The sequence below is a fragment of the Acinonyx jubatus genome, chromosome B4 (assembly GCF_027475565.1).
Source record: "Acinonyx jubatus isolate Ajub_Pintada_27869175 chromosome B4, VMU_Ajub_asm_v1.0, whole genome shotgun sequence".
Taxonomy (NCBI): Eukaryota; Metazoa; Chordata; class Mammalia; order Carnivora; family Felidae; genus Acinonyx; species Acinonyx jubatus.
Window position 1 is genome coordinate 29,160,209 of NC_069387.1, and position 25,226 is coordinate 29,185,434.

The 25,226-nt window shown below is 37.6% G+C and overlaps 1 protein-coding gene across 16 annotated transcripts in view; it reads left to right on the forward strand.

Annotated features, from left to right (window-relative positions):
• The window catches only part of LOC128316318 (coiled-coil domain-containing protein 7-like), a 189,867-nt gene that overhangs the window by 111,041 nt on the left and 53,600 nt on the right, over nucleotides 1-25,226 (forward strand). For 15 of the 16 annotated variants that reach the window (XM_053225510.1, XM_053225495.1, XM_053225497.1 and 12 more), the window contains one exon: nucleotides 10,867-10,980. Coding sequence is in view for 12 of the 16 variants with exons in the window: in XM_053225491.1 (XP_053081466.1) it covers nucleotides 10,935-10,980 (46 nt within the window). In the remaining 4 variants the exon portion in view is untranslated. Of the gene's footprint in view, nucleotides 1-10,866; nucleotides 10,981-14,872; nucleotides 14,992-25,226 lie in introns of all 16 variants that reach the window. The other variant, XM_053225496.1, reaches the window with a different exon arrangement.

Genomic DNA, 25,226 nt, shown 5'->3' on the forward strand with positions numbered 1-25,226 from the left:
TGATTTGTGCAAGTACACCTTCAGCCCTTTTCTCTTCTTCTTCAGGAACTCTTATGATATGGATATTGTCCCATTTCATTGAGTCACTTAGCTCTCTAATTCTCCCCTCGTGGTTCAGTATTTTTTCTCTCTCTTTTTCTTATCTTCATCTTTTTCCATTCACTTAATTTCCCCTCTGCCTCCCCAATCCCTACTGTCACTGCCTCTAGTTTATTTTACACCTCATTTACAGCATTTTTTAATTCATCATGTCTATTATTTAGTTCCTTGATCTCTGCAGCAATAGATTCTCTGCTGTCTTCTATACTGTTTTCAAGCCCAATGATTAATCTTATGACTATTATTCTAAATTCTCCTTCAGTTATATTGTTTACATGTGTTTTGATCAATTCTTTATCTCTCATTTCTTTCTGGAATTTCTTTTGAGGAGAATTCTTCTGTGTCATCATTTTGGCTAGTTTTCTGTCCCTTATTTGTTTTAAAATCTTGTTATGTGCCCTGCACCTATGAGCACTAGTATATTAAAGAGAGGTGATACACTGTCCAGGGCCTAGCCCTTCAGGAGGTGGTTTTTGGAGAGTGTTACTTGCTCTCTATTGTTGTGACTTTGATTACTTTATCTCCCTACCATGTTTTGGACCCTCCCCCAGGTGTGCTTTGATTTTTTCATTGAAAGCCCTGGAAAGGAAAACAAGCAACAAAAAACAAACAGAAAACAAAAACAAGCAATTACACAAATAAACAAAAAGCAAAAAAAAAAAAAAAAAAAACCAGAAACACCAGCTACAAGTAAACAACAGGGTGGAGGAAGTGCTGCTGGAAGAGGCCTTATCCTATACAAAGAGAGAAATGACAGGGGCTGGGGAAAAGAAAAGAAAATAAAATTAACCAGACAGAGAAACTATAGGGCTTAATCCAGAAAGAGAGAAAGGAAAATAAGGAAGGAGGTGTAGAACATGTATCAAGAGAATAGATTACATATGTCTGCTTAAACAAACAACCAGTGTAACCAGTCTAGAGGAAAGAAGAGATAAGAACAAGAAACGGAGGGTTGAATACATATATATAATAAGAATTGTCTGAGGATTAAATAAGGCAGTGCAACAGTGCTGGTCTGGACTAGGGGATATCTGGTTTGTCAGTGTTAATCTCGCTCTTGTAGATAAGCAGTCATCAGGCATGGGGCAGAGTGATTTAGTGTAGGCAGGTCCTGCCTCTCCTGTGGGCCCCCTATCCATTTCCTGAAGCCCAGCCTTGTTGGTGATGGGGAGAAAAATGGTGATGCTCCAGTCTCTTCTCCGTGGACCAGGTGTCCTCAACCACTCTGTACAAGCCATCTTCACTGTGCAACAGACACAAACGAGGTGGTTTGTCCCACTCCATGACTCCCATGCCTCCCTGGAACTTGGCTGGGATTTAATCCCCGATGTCTTAAAGATTCCTGCTCCATTTGTCCTAGTTCCAGGGAAGAGCTATTCTGCTGGCTCACAGTGGCCTGCATGCAATTGTCCCTTTCCACCATCTCCTGCACCTCCCTGGTGCTCGGCTGTGACTTAAACCCTGATGTCTTTAAGGTTCTTACTCTATCTGCCCATGTTTTGGGGAAGTGCTGCTCCTTTGAGTGGATATATGCCTTCTTCCCACAATACTCCAGGGAGGGGATTGCTTTCTCCCACTGCAGACTGAATCTCTGAACTAGTTACAGAGCCTGGGGCTGGCTCCCCTTCTCCCCACGTGCGAGAACAGGACAGCCAGCCCCAGTCCAAAGAGAGCCTTGCAGTTAGAGATTGGATCTTTCTCTGTCCCAGTCCATGTTTTTCTTTTGTCCAGATACCATCCTACATTTCCCCAGCCTCTCTTTCTCTTCCCTTTGTCTCTCCACAGAAGGGGATCCCTCCCCTTTGTTCATTTTATCCCTCCCAGTTTGCAATCATGAACCTTTGGCCCATCAGATTGTCCTGGTGGGTCCCTAGAAGCATCTCTATCACTTTGCCACCCAGACTCTTGGAGTTCATAGTCCTTTGGCCTCAACTCTGCTTTGAGAGAGGAGGGAACTTTGGATCCTCCTACTTCTCTGCCATGTTGGCCCCTCCTCCTCCTATTTTTTATTTTTAAAGTGATCTCTACCCTCCACATGGGATTCAAACTCATGATCCTGAGATCAGATTCACATACTTTACTGCCTGAGCCAGCCAAGTGTCCCCTTTATGATAATTGCTCTAAAATCTGCATTAGGCATGTTATTATATCTGTTTTACTTAGATCTCTGGACGTGGCCTTATCTTGTTCTTTCATTTAGTATAAATTCCCATGTCTTCTCATTTTTTCTAAATTTTTATCTAAATTTATGCCTGTTCTCTGTGTTGGAAAAGCCAGTTATATCTTCTGCTCCTGAAAATACTGGCCTTATGAAGAAGAGGTCATGTAGTGCCCAGGGCCTCACACTTCAGGGAGTGCCTACAGTGTGTGTTGTGTGTTCTCTGGTGTTGTGTTTTGGCTGTTCTATCCTTCAGGCAAGTTATCTGCAGAGGTTCTCCTTGCCTGCTGTGGGCAGTGTTTGGCACCTGGCCTGAAAGTGGTGAGTTTTAACCAGGCATGCTCTTGTCTGTTTGTGAAATGAGACCTCATTACCTCCACTGGAACTGAAGCCCTGTGAAACTCTGCAGTTGGGAGAAATGGAGTGGGCAGGTGTTTGTGCTGGTCTTGTTGGGGAGGGGCCCACCATGCTGGGACTGAGGTAAGCATGACTGAGAGGGCAATTACAATGAAGTGTGGTGGGATGGTGCTTATTGTAAGGAAGTTAGGCAGACTTTGTCTGCATTGCACTGCTTCCTGCAGGTGGCTCTGTGTTTATCCAGAGCGGTGGGGAGGGAAATGGCACAGCGTAGCTCCTTTGTTCCTAGAGTGGTATCTCTGCGAATTCTGCCTCTCAGGGACATGCTTTGAGAGGAGCAAATAATCTCCCTACTGGGTACTCCCAGGCACTCTTCAAATCTCTATATCCATGCTGTATGCCTTCCAGTTTTTGCCTGCCTTCTCTCTAAGAGCAGCACAGTGCTCTCCAGGGTCTATCCCAGGCAAACCCACTGACCTTTAATACTACAGACTTTAAACCTCCCTGATGGCAAGAACTCATGAAATTCAGCCTCTTGTTTTCCAACCCAATGGCTATGGGGACAGGTTCTCTTTGTGCATTTCCCTGTGTGCTTCTCTCTCTCTCTCTCTCAACCCTTCTCTGTAAGCATGGCTATCTCTCTTCTGCAGCAGCCCCTAGGAACCATTTTGCCCTTAGATCACATCTCTGCACTTCCTACCTTTTCATGTGGCTTCTTCTCCCCCTTTAGTTTTGGAGTTTGTTCTGTTAGTCTTAGGCCAATTTATGTGGCACTTAGGATGATTTCATAATTTCCTGGTTGTATTTACGGGATGAGGTGAGCCTAGGGTCCTCCTACTCTGCTACAATTTTCCTGTCTCTATTCTATTTGTCTATGTATCTTTATGCCACGAGCAAACTATTTTGATTACTTTTGCTTTGTAATAAGTTTTAAAATTAGGAAATGTTAGACCTCTAAGTTTGTTATTATTTCTTTGCGATTCTGTATAAATTTTAGGATGAATTTTTAAATTTCTATCTCGACAAAAAATGCACATAAAATTTTTTTAGGGATTACACTGTATCTATAGATTGCCTTAGGCAGTACTAATGTTTTAACAATATTAATTTATCTAATCCATAAACATAAGATGTCTTCCATTTATTTGTGTTGTCTTTAATTTTTTCAGTAGTGTTTTATAGTTTTCAGTGTACATATATTTTGCCTCCTTGGTTAAATTTATTCCTACTTATTTTATTATTGTTAATGGGCTTATTTTTCTTTTTAGTTTACTTTTCATATTTTACATTGATAAGGTATAGAAATGTACAGTTTTTGTACCGTGATTTTGTATCCTGAACTTTTGCTGAATTCATTCATTAATTCTAATACATTTTATATAACCCTTTAGGGTTTTCTATGTATAAAGATCCTGTTATCTGTGAACAGAAATAATTTTACTTCTTTCTGTATAAATTTTATTTATTTATTTATTTATTTATTTATTTATTTATTTATTCACTCACTCACTCAACTGCTATGGTTAGGACTTCTAGTACTGTTGAATAGAAATAGTGAATGTTCATCTTTCCTTTTTTCTTATCTCAGAGGAAAAATGTTTGGTCTTTTACTTTAATAATGAGAGGATGTTGAATTTTTTCACATGCTGTTTCTGCTTCAGTTGAGATGGTCGTGTGTGTGTGCGTGTGTTTGTGTGTTTTAATGCTGTTAATATTAGCACATGACATTAATTGATTTTCATATATTGATTCATCCTTGCATTTCAGGAAAAAAGTCCCACTTAGCTCTGAGTTTAATCCTTTCAACAAGCTCTTGAATTCTGTTTGCTACTATATTGTTAAGGATTTTTTATGTATGTTTATCAGGGATACTGGCCTGTAAGTTTCTTTTCATGTAGTGTGTTTGTCTGACTTTGGTATAAGATAGTGCTAGCCTAATAACATGAGTTTGGAAGTGTTGTCTTTCATTCAGTTATTTGGATCAGTTTGAGGAGAATAGGTGCTAAATTATCTTTAAATACATGGTAGAATTCTCCAGTGGAGCTATATGATCCTGGTCTTTAATTTGTTGGGAGGTTTTTGATTACTGATTTAATATGTTTACTACTTATACTACTTGTTTTGGATTTTCTGTTTATTCATGATTCAGATGGTATGTTGTGTAGTTCTTGGCATGGAATTGTTTGTAATGTTCTCTTATAATCCTTTTTATTCTTGTGGTATCAGTTGTAATATACCTTCTTTCATTTTTTATATAATTATTTGAATCTTGTTCCTTTTCATCCTAGCTAATCTAGCTATATGTTTCAATTTTTTTTTTCAACGAACCAATTCTTGGTTTCATTGATTTTCTTTATTGTTTTCCTATTCTCCATTTCATTATCTCTGCTCCAATATTTATTATTTCCTTTATTCTGATAGCTCTGGATTGTTTTTTTCTTCTTTTGCTAGTTCATTGAGGTGTGAAGCTAGATTGTTTTTTTGGCGGGGATGTTTCTTCCTTTTTTTAAGTTTATTTATTTATTTTGAGAGACAGAGAGAGCTAGCAGGGGAGAGGCAGAGAGAGAGGTAGAGAGAGAATCCCAGGCACTGACAAGTGAGGAGCCTGATGTGGGGCTGGATGCGAGGCTGGATGTGGGGCTGGATGTGGGGCTCAAACTCACCACCTGTGATAGATCATGACCTGAGGTGACACCAAGAGTTGGACACTTAACTGACTGACCTACCCAGGCTCCCCTCTTACTTTTTAATGTAAGTGTTCACAGTTATAAATTTGCCTTTGAAACTACTTCCACTACATTGCATACATTTTGGATGTTAGGTTTTCATTTTCATTTATCTCAAGGTATTTTCTAATTTTCCTTATGATTTCTGCTTTGACCCCTTGGTTTTTTAAGAATGTATTTTAAATTTTCAATATATGTGTGGATTTCTCAGTGTTTCTGCTACTGTTGATTTTTAGTTTCTTTTCATTGTGATCAGAAAAGTTACTTTGCATGATTTCAGTCTTTGAAATTTTGTTAAGACTTACCTGTAGCCAACGTGGTCTATCCTGGAGAATGTTCCCTGTACACTTGAGAAAAGTGTGTATTCTGCTATTGTTGGAGATTTCTACATATATCTGTAATGTCCAACTTGTCTGTAGTGTTTTTCAAGTACTCTGATTTCCTTATTGTTCTTTCCATTATTTGAAAGTGGGGTATTGAAGTGTACTACAATTTTCATTTTATTTCCTATTTTTTATTCATTCTGATTAATGTTTGCTTCATACATTTAGAAGTTTCATGTATTGTGCATAGATATTTATTATTGTTATTATTCTTGAAGAATTAACTTTTTATTATCAGATGTCTTAATTTGTCTTTTGTAATAGTTTTTTTTTTAATGTTTATTTTTGAGAGAGAGAGAGACAGACAGAGAATAAGTGGCGGAGGGGCAGAGAGAGAGGGAGACACAGAATCTGAAGCAGGCTCCAGGCTCTGAGTTGTTAGCACAGAGCCCGACGCAGGGCTTGAACCCATGAACTGTGAGATCATGACCTGATCCTGATCCTGGATGCCCAACCGACTGAGACACCCAGGCACCTCTATTTTGTAATAGTTTTTGACTAAAAGTCTCATTTGCCTGTTAATAGTATAGCCACCTCTGCTCTCTTTTGGTTACCATTTACATGGAATATCTGTTTCCATCCTTTCACTTTCACTCTTAGATCTACAGCCTCTTAAGGACACCATATATGTGAGTCTTGGTTTGTTTTAGTTTGTTTTTATACATTCATCTACTCTGTATCTTTTGATTTGGAAGTTTAACCCATTTACATTGGTAGGTTGTGTTTTTCTAAAAATTCATTTATTTTAGGCTATTCAGTTAGATGGTATACAATTGGATAGGGAAAGACACTATTGCCATTTTGTTAACTGTTTTCTGTATCATGCATATTTTTGCTTCTCTTTTCCTATCTTACTGTCTTCCTTTGTATCTGATTAATTTTTTTTTTGTAATGACAGGCTTTGCTTTCTTTCTAATTTCCTTTTGTGTACTGTATGAGTCTGTTCAGGCTGCCATAACTAAATACCATAGACAGGGTCACTTAAAAAAGTGACTTATTTCTTACTGTTCTGGAGGAGGAAGTCCAAGATCAAGGTGCTGGTAAGATAGATTTTATTCACCTCTTCTCTTGGCTCAGGAGTGTCCACCATTTTCTGTGTACTCATATAATCTTTTCTTTGTGCACACATGGAAAGAGTGAGAGGGCACAAGCATGCATATGTGCACACTCTCTGGTGTCTTTTCTTATTAAGATGTTAATGCTGTTAGATGAAGACTTTACCTTTGACTTATCACTAACCTTAATTACTTTCCTAAGTCCTATCTCCAAAGCATCACATTGGGGTTAAGGCTTCAACACTGAGTTTGGGAGGATATGAACATTCATTATATAACATGTATATTCTATAAATGTTTTATTTGTGGCTACCATGGATTACATTGAACGTCATAAAGTTAAAACAATTTATTTTAATCACATACATACTTCAGTCATACAACTGTTCTCCTTTAATGTTCCTCCCCTGACTTTATTTATTGATATCACAAATTACATCTTTTTTTTTTTTAATTTTTTTTTCAACGTTTATTTATTTTTGGGACAGAGAGAGACAGAGCATGAACGGGGGAGGGGCAGAGAGAGAGGGAGACACAGAATCAGAAACAGGCTCCAGGCTCTGAGCCATCAGCCCAGAGCCTGACGCGGGGCTCGAACTCACGGACCGCGAGATCATGACCTGGCTGAAGTCGGACGCTTAACCGACTGCGCCACCCAGGCGCCCCACAAATTACATCTTTAAATATTGTGTGCCCATTAGCATAGATTTATAGTTATTTTTATGCTTTTCTCTAAATTCTATATAAGAATTAAAAGTTAAGTTATGCATCAAAATTTAAATAACATAGGTGTCTTCATTTGTCCATACATTTACCTTAAACACAAAAATATATTATTATATACCTTTGTGGTGACATTTAATGTCCTCTCATTTCAACTTGAAATACTTCCCTTTAGCATTTCTGTTTGGGTAGGTCTAGCGCTAGGAACTTCCTCAGCTTTTGCTATCTGGGTAAGTCTTAATTTTCCCTTCATTTTTGAAGGACAGTTTTGCCAAATATAGTATGCTTGGTTGACAGTATTTTCTTTTGGCACTTTTAATATGTTATCCCAATGTCTTCTGGCCTACAAGGTTCTTGCTGAGAAATCTACTGGTGTAAAGTTATAGAGGCTTCCTTGTAAGTAGCAAATTGTTTTTCTTTGGCTGCTTTTAAGATTCTCTCTTGGTGTTTGTCTTTTTTTAATATGAAATTTATGTCAAATTTGTTTCCATACAACACCCAGTGCTCATCCCAACAGGTGCCCTCCTCAATACCCATCCCCCATCCCCCATCAACGCTCAGTTTGTTCTCAGTTTTTAAGAGTCTCTTATGTTTTGGCTCCCTCCTTCTCTAACTTTTTTTTTTTCCTTTCCCTCCCCCATGGTATTCTGTTAAGTTTCTCAGGATCCACATAAGAGTGAAAACATATGGTATCTGTCTTTCTCTGTATGACCTATTTCACTTAGCATAACACTCTCCAGTTCCATCCACGTTGCTACATATTTCATTCTTTCTCATTGCCATGTAGTATTCCATTGTGTATATAAACCACAATTTCTTTATCCATTCATAAGTTGATGGACATTTAGGCTCTTTCCATAATTTGGCTATTGTTGACAGTGCTGCTATAAACATTGGGGTACAAGTGCCCCTATGCATCAGCACTCCTGCATCCCTTGGGTAAATTCCTAGCAGTGCTATTGCTGGGTCATAGGGTAGATCTATTTTTAATTTTTTGAGGAACCTCCACACTGTTTTCCAGAGTGGCTGCACCAGTTTGCATTCCCACCAACAGTGCAAGATGGTTCCCATTTCTCCACATCCTCTCCAGCATCTATAGTCTCCTGATTTGTTCATTTTAGTCATTCTGACTGGCATGAGGTGGTATCTGAGTGTGGTTTTGATTTGTATTTCCCTGATGATGCATGACGTTGAGCATCTTTTCATGTGTTTGTCTTTTAACAGTTTGTAATGTGTTTCAGTGTTGGTCTTTTGGGTTTTTCCTAGTTAGAGTTCATTCAGCTGGTTGAATTTGTACATCCATTTCTTTTCTCAAATTTGGGATTTTTTTGGTCATTATTTCTTCAAATAAAGTCTCTGCTCCTTATTCCCTCTCTTCCACTCTGGGATTTCTATATTGTGTATCTTGGTCAACTTGATAGTGTCTGGTAAATCCTCTATGGTTTCTTCACCTTTTTTTTCTCCTTACTCCAGAAATTTCAAGTGACTTGTCTTCCAGGTTTCTATTCTTTTTCTTCCTGAGAAAATTTGTTATTGAACACCTTTAGTGAATTTTTCAATTCAGTTATTGTATTGCTCAGCTCCAGAATTTTTAAAAACAGTTTCTATACCTTTGTTGATATTTTTTCCAAGTTTTTGTTTAAATTCCAGTTAGTTAACATTAAATGTAATATTAGTTTTATGTGTAGAATTTAATGATTCAACCTTTACATACAACACCTGGTGCTCATCACAACAAATATACTTCTTAATCCCCATCATCTATTTAATACATCTTCCCCCTACCCACCTCCCCTCTGGTAACCCTCTGGTTTGTTCTCTATGGTTAAGACTCTGTTTCTTGATTTTCCTCTCTTTTATTCCCTATGTGTATTTTTTGTGTTTCTTAAATTTTACATATGACTGAAATCATATGGTATTTGTCTTTCTTTGACTGACTTATTTCATTTAGCATAATATTCTCTAGCCTCCATCCATGTCATTGAAATGGCAAGATTTCATTCTTTTTTATGGTTGAGTAATATTCCATTATATATATGCATATATATGCATATATGCATTATATATATGCATATATATTCCATTTCAATTCCATTATAATACATGTGTATTCCATATATATGTTATATATATATATGACGGAATATTATATACACACATACCACATAATCTTTATCCATTCATCAGTCGATGGACATTTGGGCTCTTTCTGTAATTTGGCTGTTGTTGATAATGCTGCTATTTAAATTTTATTCAGGCATCATATTCCTTATTTCATTAAGGCATGTTTTTGTTGTTGTTTGTTTGTTGTGGTATGTCTTGTCATTTTTTGTTGAGATTTATGATTTTGAAAGCACAGCATCTCTCTCAGTATTTACAAACTGGCTTCATGCAGGGAAATACTTTGACAAATCAGCCTTGCAGAGAGGTTCTGAGACTTCTCAAACCTTTTCTGGGGAATGTGTATTCTCTGGGCTCGTGTATGCTCTTTTATTCATGGCTGCTTTTAACTCTCATAATTTCCCTAAGAGGGTCTCCCCTATTTCTTCTCAGGAGTTTTTGGTTTTGGTTCCTGTAGCATTTTTCTTCCTGTAATCTCTTGCTCCTCTGTCATGTGCAGAATTACATACATCCTATACCTCTAATGTGCCATGGTACTCACCTTTGTTTTCAGCAGCTTCCAACCTGGTATTTATCTATGCAGCTGTTTCCATCAGTGTTTCAAGTCAGGCAAGATAGAAACCAGTAACTCAGGTGCTCCCAGATTTTCCACAAAGTTAGGCACAAGTTACACCTTTTTCTTTTCATCCCAAGAGAGAAGCTGGAAATTGGGAGGCTTCCCTGTAATTGTGGCATGCCGCACCAGGGAAAGGGTGCATCTAAAGTGGGCAAAATGCCATAATCCTCGTTATTCTTTTTGGTGCAGTTTTTCTTGGTAAGTAATTCACTTGGGCAAAGCAGCTTCAAACTGGTTTTTATAGTTCTCTAAAAGGTGTTTTGGTTTGTACACTGTTGCTAACTCAGTGTTCTTGGGGGGGAATGAAGGCCTGGACCTTACTAGTCCTCCATCTTGCTGATGTCTTGTCCTATGATTAAATTTTAACTTAAGCATAAAATGCCTAACAGAGATTAACATAAAGTACATTTGATGCCAAGGATTATTAATGAAGTTATGAGATAGTTTTAATACATATATATTAAAATTCTCCTATTTTCATGTCAGATCTGACATTATGGCAATTTATTTATAACTTTATAGAAATGAGGATAAATTCTGCTTTATACTTGTTATAAACTTGAAAGTTAGGGGTTTCACAACAGATCTGTTTCTATATTTATTCAACTAAATGTGTCTCTTTATGTAGCTCAGTTTGAAGTACCAGATAGAAATCTTGTGCTTGATGAAAACCAAGATTCAATATCAAAAACACAAATGCAAGTAAAGAAACAGAGAACATCCAAAGGGGAAAGAAACATTAGTAAGTACAATTAAAGATAACTTTAAATTATTTTAATTAAATTCAGTAGAATATTTTTTCCCTTTGGTTCATGAGTATATGTTTGAGATCATATTTTATGGGACATTTGTAGTTCCTTTGACCTTAATTGTAAATACCCTAAGATAATTAGATAACAAAAGTCAAATTTTTCATAACTTTCATTGGTATTTCTGGTTGTAATATTATTTCACAATCACAAGTTCTGCACTCAGACACCAAGGCCAATTATGGGCCAGTAATTTTCTTGCAAAGATGCAAGCCTTTCAGCAGGATGTGGTAGATGTTTCTGACCTGTGGCAGAGGCCTTCTACCACAACTCTAATTGGTAAACAGAGATGTTACTGAGAACTGTGAGTCACATAGCAAATGATCAGAGGAGCCTAGAGGAAAGGCACCCTATGAGTCCTGTTGGAAGGCTTCAAATACATTCTCTTGGCTGTGGCCCCACTAAAAGGAGGGACCTTTGAGGTAACCTAATAGATGAATGTCATCAAAAACCCCACATGGAGAATATGAGAGTGCAAGTAGCCAAATATTTCTGCCAGTAGTTATGCCTCATTTTCATTCGTTGAAGCAGAATGGGCCAAAGATTGGTAATCTTGTTCTCTGGGTTGAGACATTGTGCTGCTTACAGATTATGTCCAGGAATTTCTATTAGGTACTTGGTAACTGTGCCTTGTTTGTTTTAATGGTCCAGCTATGTTGCCACATGTAGGTCTATAGGATGTCTGGTCCTTGTTAAGTTGTGCCCTTGTCTGGGTCCACTTGGATGTATTAATAGAATGGAAGCCTAGTGGTCTCTCTGAGTTTAGAACATTTCTAGGTCATAACTGTTTATTGACACAGATAGTTGGAGGATTTATGGAGCCTTGTGAAAGAATATTAGTGGTGGGTTGCAATCCAAGCCACATATGACAAATTTATCTTGATCATCTATGTGTACAAAGTTTCTGGATAGGGTATCTGTACTGTCTATTACAGAATACCAAATTCCTTCACTATGGATATTAACTTCCATGACAGTCATAATATTGGATGCAACTAGTGCCTCAGTACTACATCACCAAGGTATGAATAATCACTGGAGTCTCTATGCACACAAGGACATATACCTAAGGTATATTGAGTTATTTAATGGATAAGCAGTCACAGGAAGAATTTTTGCTTCATTAAGCTCATCAATAAGGGCAGTTATTTATTTTGTTTCCCCTGGTGGATGTTTTTGAGAAACAAGGTACTAGATGCTAATAGTTGGATAGTTTCACAGTCTTCCACCTGTCTTGCTAAAGTGGCAATTTCTACCAAGGGTTAGGGTGAAATCAAGTAGACATTCATGTAGATAATACTTCTATACTGACAATACATTTAGTAGTGGGGGTAGAGTTTTGAGGTGGCCTGAGTGGACACATCATTGTGGAATTTTGAGTAAGTTTCCCATTAGTGGTGGCTTTGGACCCCAAGCCAATGAACATTATTGGTTTCCACCTCATCTTGGTGTCAAACGTTGTGGAGATCATTGTTTTCTATGCACCAGTATCTCAAAGGCCCAGAAATGAAAGTTTCCTGCACATCTCCACTGAACTATGATGAAAGCAGAAGTCTTCACATTCCCTCCCTGCCTCCCCCACTGTGGGTACATGAGGCCTGGAAAAACCCATTGTCTTATTTATTTTTGAAAGCCATAATGTCTTGGTAATAGTTGGTGGAGCACTCTGATTCTTGGCAAGGATCACTGGGAAAAACAGAAGCATAGCACCTGTATTAATCAAAGGATCCATTACCATAAGTAGTGGGTCTGTTGAGCCACTTATCCCACTACCTGGCCATAATGTTCTAGGAAAAGAGCCCATTAGTCTACTTATTGAGTCTAAGCCTGTTTTTGGATAAACACACTCTTTGATCTCTTTAAAACCTTTGCCTCGATGGTCCAGGAGTGTTTACTAGATTACCATTTTTATATCACTCTCTCTTATGGTCAATCATTGCTGTCTTGGCAGTATCCACTATTGTCCAGAAATTTTCCAGTTAAGATTCAGATAATATCATAGACTAATTGCCCTGACCTTGAAACTTTGTTTAACTGAGCTTAATGTCCAGCAATAGCAGCACAAATGAACCCAGAATTTTGAGTCTGGTAAAAAGTAATATCATCTACTATCCTCATACCTTTATTGTATATCCTAAGTACAATGGGCGGTTCATGAAATCACTACAGCCTCTTCAGTTATAGTTAAAACATGTTTTACAAGGGCAAGAATGAGTCATCTGTCAAATCCAAAACAGTACCCAGCTGAGGAAGGAGAGAGTCTTGAACGTCTGTGTTTTTTTCATACCCCTTTCTTCCATCTCCTTGTGCAATGTATCCATTGTTTTTTTGTATTAGGAAACCAACAATATTACTTGACTACTTTATTTTTTTTTCAAAATTTTATTTAAATTCTAGTTAGTTAATATATAGTGTAATATTGGTTTCAGGAGTAGAATTTAGTGATTCATCACTTACAATAACATCCAGTGCTCATCATAACAAGTGCTCTCCTTAATACCCATCACCCATTTAGCCCATCCTCCACCCACCTCCCTCTACAACCCTCATTTTGCTCTCTATAGTTAAGAGTCTCTTATGGTTTGCTTCCCTTTCTCTTTTTTTCCAGTCCCATATGTTCATCTGTTTTCTTTCTTAAATTCCACATATGAATGCAAACTGGTGTAGACAACCTGGAAAATAATATGGAAATTTCTCAAAAAGTTAAAAATAAAACTACCCTATAACCCAGCAATTGCACTACTAAGTATTACCCAAAGGATACAAAAATAGATTCAAAGGGGCACATGCACCCCGATGATTGTAGCAGTATTATCAACAATAGCCAAACTATAGAAAGAGCTCAAATGTCCATAGACTAATGAATGGGCAAAGAAGATGGTGTGTGTGTGTGTGTGTGTGTGTGTGTACACACACATACACAAATTTATACACATATATATACATATCTATATATATGTATATACACACATACAATGGAATATTACTCAACCATCAAAAAGAATGAAATCTTGCCATTTTGCTAAGCAAAATAAGTCAGAGAAAAATGAGTACCACATGATTACTTCTTTAAAAATATTACTTCTTTAAACATGAAGATGACTTATCCAAGTCTTAAGTTTCTTCAGGTCACCAGACAAAGTGGTTCTCAGGACTCTACATTCTTTTGTTAAAGCATGAATCTCAGTAAATCTCTGCATCATAAACTGCCCATCAGTTCCCACTACACTACAGTAGAACTAATAATAGTCATTGGGTACAACCAGCATGCAGGGTCTTCAATTTTTGGTTCCATAGCTGGTAAAACTATAAGTAATAGCTAAGGTCTTGCTTCTCCAGCTTTATCAAAATTCCTCTATTGGATGTTTAATTCTACCTACCCACTGAGTATCTTAGCCAAAAAAAAAAAAAAAAGGAAATAAATAGAAGAACCATTGTTCCCTCTCAGAAATTAAAAGTAAATAATAAAATAGCACTCTCTTAAAGCATGCTCCAGAGTCCGCTAGCACATCCTGAGACACCCTGACCTGAACTGTCATGTGCCCTATGGGACCCTCTGACTCTTGCACATGACCCAATAGTATCACTTTATGGAGCCCTGAGGATTCACTAATGTTCCTTCTGGAAGGGAATTGTGCTTAATTGACCACATTGCTGGCTGCACTAATTTGTAAGGAGAGAGCTACCTGTTTTTAAGTTGGTTAGTTAAGATAGCAAGCCAAATTGAAAGTGAAATTAAGCATTTATTCTGTTACTGTAATTTATTAGAAAGAGTCTAAACAAGAAAAGTTTCCAGTTACATCAACTTTCCGTTTTCCTCCATAGAACAGCATTGGAGAGTCAGAATATCAGTGCTGGCAGGGGTAGGTTGTGAGAAGATCATCTTACAACCAAAGAAGTTTCAAACAAAAGGCTCTTCCTGTTGTATAGACTTGGAGGCTGAAGTGAGTTAGTGGTGGGAGGGCAAGGAATAAAAGAAGTGAAAGCTATCAAAACTAATAAAAATGTCTACAATGAAATGATAATGAAAAACCAAACTATGTAGAAGCATATGAACAGTACAGTATCTTAGCTGAATCCTCCATGCATAAAAATGCCTCAAAATTGAGGCACATGGATTAGTAATGCAGATATTTCCAGTTTTATGAGCCTTAGTCTTTGACTGCAACCACTGCCAATGTCTACACTTCACTGGCTGTGAATCAAGTCTAGTGTGGAATCTGAAGATACCCCCATGACAACTGCCAGATAAGGCCTTTGCAATTGTCTAAGGTTGGGCCTAAAAGATCACACATGGGAATTTGGCTGTTAAAAATGCTTCCGTGTAAACACATATGCATATCAACATACATGTACATATATTATATATAGGCATAGCCATATTCACCTATGCTTACGTACATATACATGTGAACATATACATGAATATGCATATTCATAGAAATATTTATAAATCATTATTTCTCACAGAAATATTCAATTCCAATCTATCCCTTCAAGACCTGTTCTTTCCTTTCTCTATTTCACTTGTGTATGTCCTGCCTTCTGAAGTGTGAATCAATCTACACAACATCAATATATTTAATCATTTGATCTATATTTTAGTGCTTCTTAAATTGTTTCAGAATGCAGAGCACTAGAGAAAACACTAGAAAAATAAGCTTACTAAACAAGATTTGTGATTTGTTTACACTTTACCCCTCCACTGTTTTGTGCAGGAGTAAGTGTATATTTCAAACACTTTATTGATTTACTTGCATTATTGTTTTCTTACTTATGCCAGTAGGTTTATTTACTTATATTTAGCTTCAGTTTTAATTCCCATTCTTATCTTTTATGATTTAGGGTTCTTTTTATTGAGATATAATTGACATGTGATATTATATTACTTTCAAGAGTACAACATAATGATTCAATGTATGTGTACAGTTGATTCTTGAACAACATAAGGGTCTATGTTCATGCAGGTCCACTTATATGAAGATTTTTTTCAAATATAGTACTATAAATGTACCTTATGATTTCCTTAATAACATTTTTCTTTGTCATACTTTTTAAGAGTACAGTAGAAAGTACATATAACATACAAGGTATCTGTTAATCAACTGTATTAGCTATCAGCAAGGCTTCTGGTAAACAGTAGGGTGTTAGTAGTTCAGGTTTAGGGGAGTCAAAAATTATACATTGATTTTTGACTGTATGGGGGGGGGGTCAGAGCCCCTAACCCCCACATTGTTGAAGGGTTAGCTGTATATTGTGAAATGATCACCACAGTATGCAGAATTAACATCTATCACCACACGTAGATACAATTTATTTCTTATGCTGAGAACTTTTAAGGTCTACTCTCTTAGCAACTTTCTTGTATATAATATAGTATCATTAACTATAATCACCATGTGGTACATTATATCCCCAGGACTTATTTATTTTATAACTGGACATGTGTACCTTTTGACCATTTTCACCCATTTGCCCTTGTTCCGGTTCTGGCAACCACCAGTCTGTTCCGTGTGGTGGTGCTCTTCCTCTTCTTCTTCTTCTTCTTCTTCTTCTTCTTCTTCTTCTCCTTCTCCTTCTCCTCCTCCTCCTCCTCCTCCTCCTCCTCCTCCTCCTCTTCGTCCTCCTCCTTCTTCTTATTCTCCTTCTTCTCCTTCTTCTTCTTCCCCCTCCTCCTCCTCCTCTTTTTTTTTTTTTAGCTCTACCTATAAGTGAAATCATACAGTATTTGTCTTTTTCTCTGACTTACTTCACTTAGCATAACCCCTTATTGCATGCACGTTGTCGCAAAAGGCAGGATTTTCTTCTTTTTATGTGTGGATAATATTCCTATATATGTGTAAGTCGCAGTTTTAAAATCCATTCACCTATTGATGGCCACTTAGATTGTTTCCATGTCTTAACTATTGTAATTAATGCTACAGTGAACAAGGGAATTCAGATATCTTTTTGAGTTACTATTTTGTTTCCTTTGGAAAAATACCTAGAAGTGGAATTGTTGGAACATATGCTAGTTCTATTTTTGATTTTTTGAAGAACCTCCATACAGTTTTCTATAGTAGTTGTACCAATTTACATTTCTATGAACAGTATACAAGGAGAGGAGTTAAGATGGTGGAGAATTTGGAGATGGGATTTCTCTCATCCCTCAAACACAGCTGTATTGAGGTCACATCACTTGGAAACACCCAGGAAGTCAATCTGCAGGGTGGCAGAAGGATCTCCACAGGTGGAGGGAGATAGCTTGGTGGGATCGAGGTGCATGTATGTGAATTGGGGGAGAAAATGGAATAGGCACAGAGGGGAGGAAACTCATTCTGTGGAGAGACAAAGGCAAAGGTAGAGAGGTTGTGGAATTGCTGTTTTGAGTTAGTGTAAGGAAAACGTCTCTGGACCATTGACTAGAGAAGAAGAAATCAGAGAGTACTAGTTTCTATTTTGCAAACAGCCTCAGGAGCTGAAGATCAGAGTTGTCAAAAGTGTATGACTCTCCAGACTGAAGCCACTGCGTGTGCTTGTGCCTGATGGGAGGATGCCAACCTTGCGAGACAGCAGCCATCTCAGGAGTGCACCGGGAGAGAACAGTTCCCTTCCTCTAGTACTGTGGGAAGAGGTTTATTGCCTCCCCAAGGAGAAAAGATAATGCAGGCGCCAGCCAAAGGCCTTTTATTGGCGGGACTAAGAGGGGGGCACTACACCACCAGAACAGGATCTACATAGTGCAGGGCCCTTTAAGACATCAGGGTTAGAATCCCAACTGAGGACTTAGCAGGCACGGGAGACTGTTGGAGCAGGGTAAGCCCACTGCCTGCGCTACTCTGTAAGGGCTGCCTGAACAGTGTGGTTTGAGACATCTGGTCTGGGGCAGAGAGATTGTGGTGTTGCTATTTTTCTCCTCAACAGGAACATAGTGAGACTTCAGGGAGCAGCACAAGTGGGCCCCAGTGGAGGTGGGACCAACTTACACCAAACCCCCCTCCTCTGTGCCTGGCAACTGTTTATCTACTGGAGGAAGACTGCACCAGCCAGCACAGACACAGGACCCAGTTAGCAACAGATAATTGGTTTCGGTTTTTGTCTGTTAGTCTGTCTTCTTCTTATCTTTTCCTTTCATTTCCTTTCTTTTTATTCTTTTCTTTCCTTTCCTTTTCTTGTTCTTTTTCCTTTCCTTTCCTTTCCTTTCCTTTCCTTTCCTTTCCTTTCCTCCCTTCCCTTCTTTCCCTTTCCTTTTCATTTTCCTTCTACCCTCTTCTTTTTTTCTGTTGGAATCAGGCTTATAGTTTCTGATTTGGTTTTGATCAATTTTTATCATATATATTTTTTTCTGTTTTTTTTTTTAATCAGTCATTTTTACTTTATTCTTTTTATACCTTTTCTGTATCTCCTTTATTTTCCTTTCTCTCTCTCTGGATTAAGCCTGATTTGTTTGTTTGTTTGTTTGTTTGTTTGTTTTACTGCCTGCTTGGTCTCTTTTTTTCCACTTTCATTTTTCTCTTTGTATGTGATCAAGCTTCCCCCCCTCTTTTACTTCAAAACACACCTGGTGGAAGGTACAAACACTCCACCACTACAAGCAAAGAGGAGCTTTGCAGAGGACTGACAAGTGGGAGAGAGCAGCCAAAAAGTAACAACAGAGTGCATGCAACACACTCCAAAAACACTTCCTGAAATGCCAGGCCATGGACAGTGTATGGCCCCTTTTTAATACAGTAGTACTTGCAGGCACAGGATTCATAACAAGCTATTAAAATATATAAAAGACAGAAACCTATCCAAAATGGCAAAAAGGAAGAATTCTCTTCAAAAGAAAATCCAGGAAGAAATGACAGCCAGAGAAGTGCTCATAACAGGTATAAACAATATATCTAAGAACTTAGAATAACAGTCATAAGACTAATAGCTGGGCTTGGAAAAGGCATAGAAGATAGCAGAGAATCTATTGCTGAAGATATCAAAGACCTAAGAAATAGCCACAATGAATTAAGAAATGCTGTAAATGAGATACAAAATAAACTAGATACAGTGACAGGATGGAAGAAGCAGAGGAAAGAATAGATGAACTAGATGATAAAATTATGGAAAATGATGAAGCTGAAAAAAAAGAGGGAAAGGAAATTACTAGATTATGAAGGGAGAATTAGAGAGCTAAGTGATTCCATGAAATGAAATAGTATCTGTATCATAGGAGTTCCAGAAGAAGAGACAGTGAAAGGGGCAGAAGGTTTATTTGAACAAATTATAGCTGAGAACTTCCCTAATCTGGGGAAGGAATCAGGCGTTCAAGTCCAAGAGGTACAGAAAACTCCCTTTAAAATCGGCAAAAACAGGTCAACACCATGACATACAGTGAAACTGGCAAAATACAAAGATAAAGAGAGAATTCTGAAAGTAGCTAGGGACAAATGGGCTTAACTTGCAAGGATAGGCACATAAGGGGGAATAGCAGACCTCTCCACTGAAACTTGGCAGGCCAGAAGGGAGTGGCAGGAAATATTCAATGTGCTAAATAAGAAAAATATGCATCCAAGAATCCTTCATCCAGCAAGGTGGTCATTCAGAATAGGAGAAATAATGGCTTTCCCAGATAAACAAAAGCTAAAGAAGTTCATGGCCACTAAACCAGCCCTGCAGGAGATTCTAAGGGGGATTCTGTGAGTGGAAAGCAGCAAAGACTACAAAGGACCAGAGACATCTCCACAAACACAAAGCCCACAGATAACAGTGGCACTAAATCTGTATCTTTCAATAATCATTCTGAATGTAAATGTACTAAATGCCCAATAAAAGACATGGGGTATCAGAATGAATAAAAAATACAAGATCCATCTATATGCTGCCTACAGGAGATTCATTTTAGACCTCAGGACACCTGCAGATTCAAAGTGAGGGGATGGAAAACCATCTGTCATGCTAAAAGATATCAAAAGAAAGATGGAGTAGCCATGCTTCTATTAGACAAACTAGATTTTATTTTATTTATTTTTAAATGTTTATTTGTTTTTGAGAGAGAGACAGAGACAGAGAGCAAGTTGGGGAGAGCAGAGAGACAGAGATAGAATCCGAAGCAGGCTCTAGGCTCCGAGCTGTCAGCATAGAGCCTGACGTGGGGCTCAAACTCACAAGCTATGATATCATGACCTGAGCTGAAGTCAGACACTTAACCAACTGAGCCACCCAGGTGCCCCCAGACAAACTAGATTTTAAAACAAAGAGTCTAACAAGAGATGAAAAAGGGCATTCTATCATAATTAAGGGGTCTATTCATCAAGAAGAGCCAACAATTGTAAAAATTTATGCCCCAACATAAGACACCAAAATATATAAATCAATCACAAACATAACTAAATGTATAGATAATAATATCATGATTATAGGGGACTTTAATATTCCACTTACAACAATGGACAGATCATCTAGGCAGAGAGTAAGGGAACAATGGCTCTGAATGACACATTGGGCCAGATGGACTTAATAGATATATTCAGAAATTTTCATTCTAAAGCAACAGAGTACACATTCTTCTTTAGTGCACATGGAACATTCTCCAAAATAGATCACATATTAGGTCACAAAACAGCCCTCAGAAAGTGTAAAAAGATTGAGATCATACCATGCATATTTTCAGATCACAACACTGAACAACACTATGAAACTTGAAATCAGCCACAAGAAAAAATTTGGAAAGTCCCCAAATACATGGAGGTTAAAGAACTTCCTACTTAAGAAGGAATGGGTCTACTGGGAAATTAAAGAAGAAATTTAAAAATATATGGAAACAAATGAAAATGAAAACACGATAGTGCAAACCCTTTGGGATGTAGCAAAGGCAGTCCTAAGAGGAAAATACATTGCAATTCAGGTCTATCTCAAGAAGCAAGAAAGGTACCAAACACACAGCCTAAGCTTACACCTAAAGGAGCTAGAAAGACAGCTGCAAATAAAGCCCAAACCCAGCAGAATAGAAATAATAAAGATTAGAACAGAAATAAACAATATAGTAGAATATACTAGAACAGATATAGTAGAACAGATCAATGCACCTAAGATCTGATTTTTGAAAGAATAAACAAAATTGATAAACCCTCAGCCAGACTTCTCAAAAAGAAAAGACAGAGGACCCAAATAGATAAAATCATGATAGAGGAGAGATTACAGCCAACAACACAGAAATACAATTATTAGAGAATACTATGAAAAATTATATGCGAACAAACTAGAAAATCTGGAAGAAACGGGCTAATTTCTAAACATTCACACACTACCAAAACTCAAAGAGGAAGAAAGGAAAAGTTTGAACAGACCCATACCCAGCAAGGAAATTAAATCAGTTATCAAAAATCTCCCAACACATAAGAGTCCTGGGCCAGATGACTTCCCAGGGGAATTCTACAAGACATTTAAAGCAGAGTTAATACCTATTCTCAAATTGTTGCAAAAAAAAAAAAAAAATAGAAACAGAAGTAAAGCTTCCAGTCTCATTCTTTTTTTTTTTAATTTTTAAAATATTTATTCTTGAGAGAGACAGAGACAGAATGCAAGCAGGGGAGGGGCAGAGAAAGAGGGAGACACAGAATCTGAAGCAGGCTCCAGGCTCTAAGCTGTTAGCACAGAGCCCGACACAGGGCTCAAACTCACGGACCATGAGATCATGACCTGAGCCAAAGTTGGATGCTTAACTGACTGAGCCACCCAGGCGCCCCATCATTCTATGAAGCCAGCATTACCTTGATTCCAAAAACAAAGACCCCACTAAAAAAGAATTACAGGCTAAGGTCCCTGAGGAACACGGATGCAAAAATTCTCCACAAGATACTAGCAAATCGAATTCAACAGTATATTAAAAGAATTATTCACCATGATCAAGTGGGATTAATTTCTGGGCTGTAGGGTTGTTTCAATATTCACAAATCAATCAACATGACACATCACTTTGTTAGAATAAAGGATAAGAACCATATGATGCTGTCAATAGATGCAGAAAAAGAATTTGACAAAATACAGCATCTTTTCTTAATAAAAACCCTCAGAAAGTTGGGATAGAAGGAACATACCTTATCCTAAAAGCCATATATGAAAGGCCTACAGCTAATATCATCCCAAATGGGAAAAAACTGAGAGCTTTCCCCCTGAGATCAGGAACACGAGAGGGATATCTACTCTCACCATTATTGTTTAACATTATTTCAAGTCCTAGCATCAGCAATCAGACAACAAAACGAAATAAAGGGCATTCAAAATGGCAAAGAAAGAGTCAAACTTTGACTCTTAGCATGATATTCTACATGGAAAACCTGAAACACTCCACCAAAAACTTCTAGAGCTGTTATAAGAATTCAGCAAAGTTGCAGGATATTAAATCAATGTACAGAAATTGGTCGCATTGCTATACACCAAAAATGAAACAAGAGAAAGACATATCTTGAAATTGATCCCATTTACAATTGCATCAAACACCATAAAATACCTAGGAATTAACCTAACTAAACTGGTAAAAGATATGTATGATGAAAACTATAGAAAGCGTATGAAAGAAATTGAAGAAGACACAAAGAAATGGAAAAACATTTAAGGCTCATGGATTGGAAGAACAAATTTTGTTAAAATGTCCATACTACCCAAAGGAATCTACACATTTAATGAAATCCCAATCAAAATAGCAGCAGCATTCTTCACAGAGCTAGAACAAACAATCCGAAAATTTGTATGGAATCACAAAAAAACCCTAATTCACCACAGTAATGTTGACAAAGAAAACCAAAGCTGGAGGCATCACAATCCTGGACTTTAGCCTGTATTACAAAGCTGTACTCATCAAGGCAGTATGGTACTGGCACAAAAACAGACAAATAGACTAATAGAGTAGAATAGAGAACCCATAAATGGATCCACAAATATATGGCCAACTAATCTTTGACAAAGCAGGAAAGAGTATCCAATGGAAAAATATAGTCTCTTCAGCAAATGGTGTTGGGAGAAATGGACAGCAACATGTGGAAGAATGGACCTAGACCACTTTCTTACACCATACATAAAAATAAGTTCAAAATGGATGAAAGACCTAAATGTGAGACAGGAATCCACCGAAGTACTACAGGAGAAAACAAGCAACAACCTCTCTGACCTTGGCTGCAGCAACTTCTTACTAGACATGTCTCAGAAGGCAAGGAAAATAAAAGCAAAAATGAACTATTGGGACATCATTAAGGTAAAAATATTCTGCAAAGCAAAGGAAACAATCAACAAAACTAAAAGGCGACTGGTGGAATGGGAGAAAATATTTGTAAATGACATATGAGATAAAGGGTTAGTATCAAACATCTATAAAGAATTTACCAAACTCAACACCCCAAAAAACAGATAATCCAGTGAAGAAATGGGCAAAAACAATGAATGAACACTTTTCCAAAGAAGACATTTAGATGGCAAACAGACACATGAAAAGATGCTCAACATCACTCATCATCAAGGAAATAGAGATCAAAACCACAGTGAGATATCACCTCACACCTGTCAAAATGGCTAAAATTAACAGCTCGGGCAACAACAGATGTTGGTGAGGATGTGGAGAAAGGGGAATACTCTTGCACTGTTGGTGGGAATGCAAACTGGTGCAGCCACTCCAGAAAACAGTATGGAGTATCAAAACATTAAAAATAGAATTACCCTGTGACCCATCAATTTCACTATTAGGATTTGCACTACTAGGAATTGTACTACTAGGAATTTATCCAAAGGATACAGGAGTGCTGATTCAAAGGGGTACATTTACCCCAGTGTTTATAGCAGCACTATCAACAATAGCCAAAGCATGTAAAGAACCCAAATACCCATCAACTGATGAATGGATTAAGAATTGGCATACATATTCAATGGAATACTACTCATCTTGAAAAAGAATGACATCTTGCCATTTGCACCAATGTGGATGAACTGGAGGGTATTGTGCTAAGCCAAATAAGTCAGTCAGAGAAAGACATATATCATATGATTGTACTCATATGTGGAATTTGAGAAAGTTAACAGATGATCATAGGGGAAGCGTAGGAAAAATAAGATAAAAACAGAGAGGGAGGCAAACTATAAAAGACTCTTAAATACAGAGAACAAACTTAGGGTTGATAGGGGTCCAAGGTGGGGAAAATGGGTTATGGGCATTAAGGAGGGCACTTGTTCAGATGAGCACTGGGTGTTATATGTAAGTGATGAATCACTGGAAACTACGCCTGAAGCCAAGACTACACTGTATGTTAGCTAACTTGAGAACAGAAAGACAAACAAACAAAAAAGCAAAAAACAAACAACAAAAAACAAAACAGTATGCAAGGGTTCCCTTTTCTCCACATCCTTACCAACACTTATTTCATGTCTTTTTTATAATAGCCATTCTAAAACATGTGAAGTGATAGCTCTTTGTAGTTTTGATTTGCATTCACCTGATGATTACCTTTTTATGTACCTGTTGGCCATCTGTATTACTTCTATTGGAAAAAAAATATCTATTCAGATCTTCTGCCCATTTCTTAATTGGGTTGTTTGATTGTTTGCTATTAAGTTGTATGAGTTATTTGTATTTTTGAAATTAACCCTTCATATGATATATGACTTACAAATATTTTTCCCCATTCTATACATTGCCTTTTCATTTTGTTGATGGTTTCCTTTGTTAAGCAGAAGTTTTTGAGCTTGATTTAGTCCCACTTGTTTATTTTTCCTTTGGTTACCTTTACTTTTTGTGTCAAATTCAAAAATCATCACAAGAATTGTGTCAAGGAGCTTTCCACCTATGGTTACTTCTAGTAGTTTTATGGTTTCAGGTCTTACACTCAAGTCTTTAACACACTTTGACTTTATTTTTGTGTATGGTGAAAGACAGTGGCACAGTTTCATTCTTTTGCATATGACTGTCCAGTTTTCCCAGCACCATTTTTTTTTTCAACGTTTATTTATTTTTGGTACAGAGAGAGACAGAGCATGAACAGGGGGAGGGGCAGAGAGAGAGGGAGACACAGAATAGGAAACAGGCTCCAGGCTCTGAGCCATCAGCCCAGAGCCTGACGCGGGGCTCGAACTCACGGATCGCGAGATCGTGACCTGGCTGAAGTCAGACGCTTAACCGACTGTGCCACCCAGCACCAATGTGCCATCACCATTTTTTGAATAGACTACATCGAATATTTTT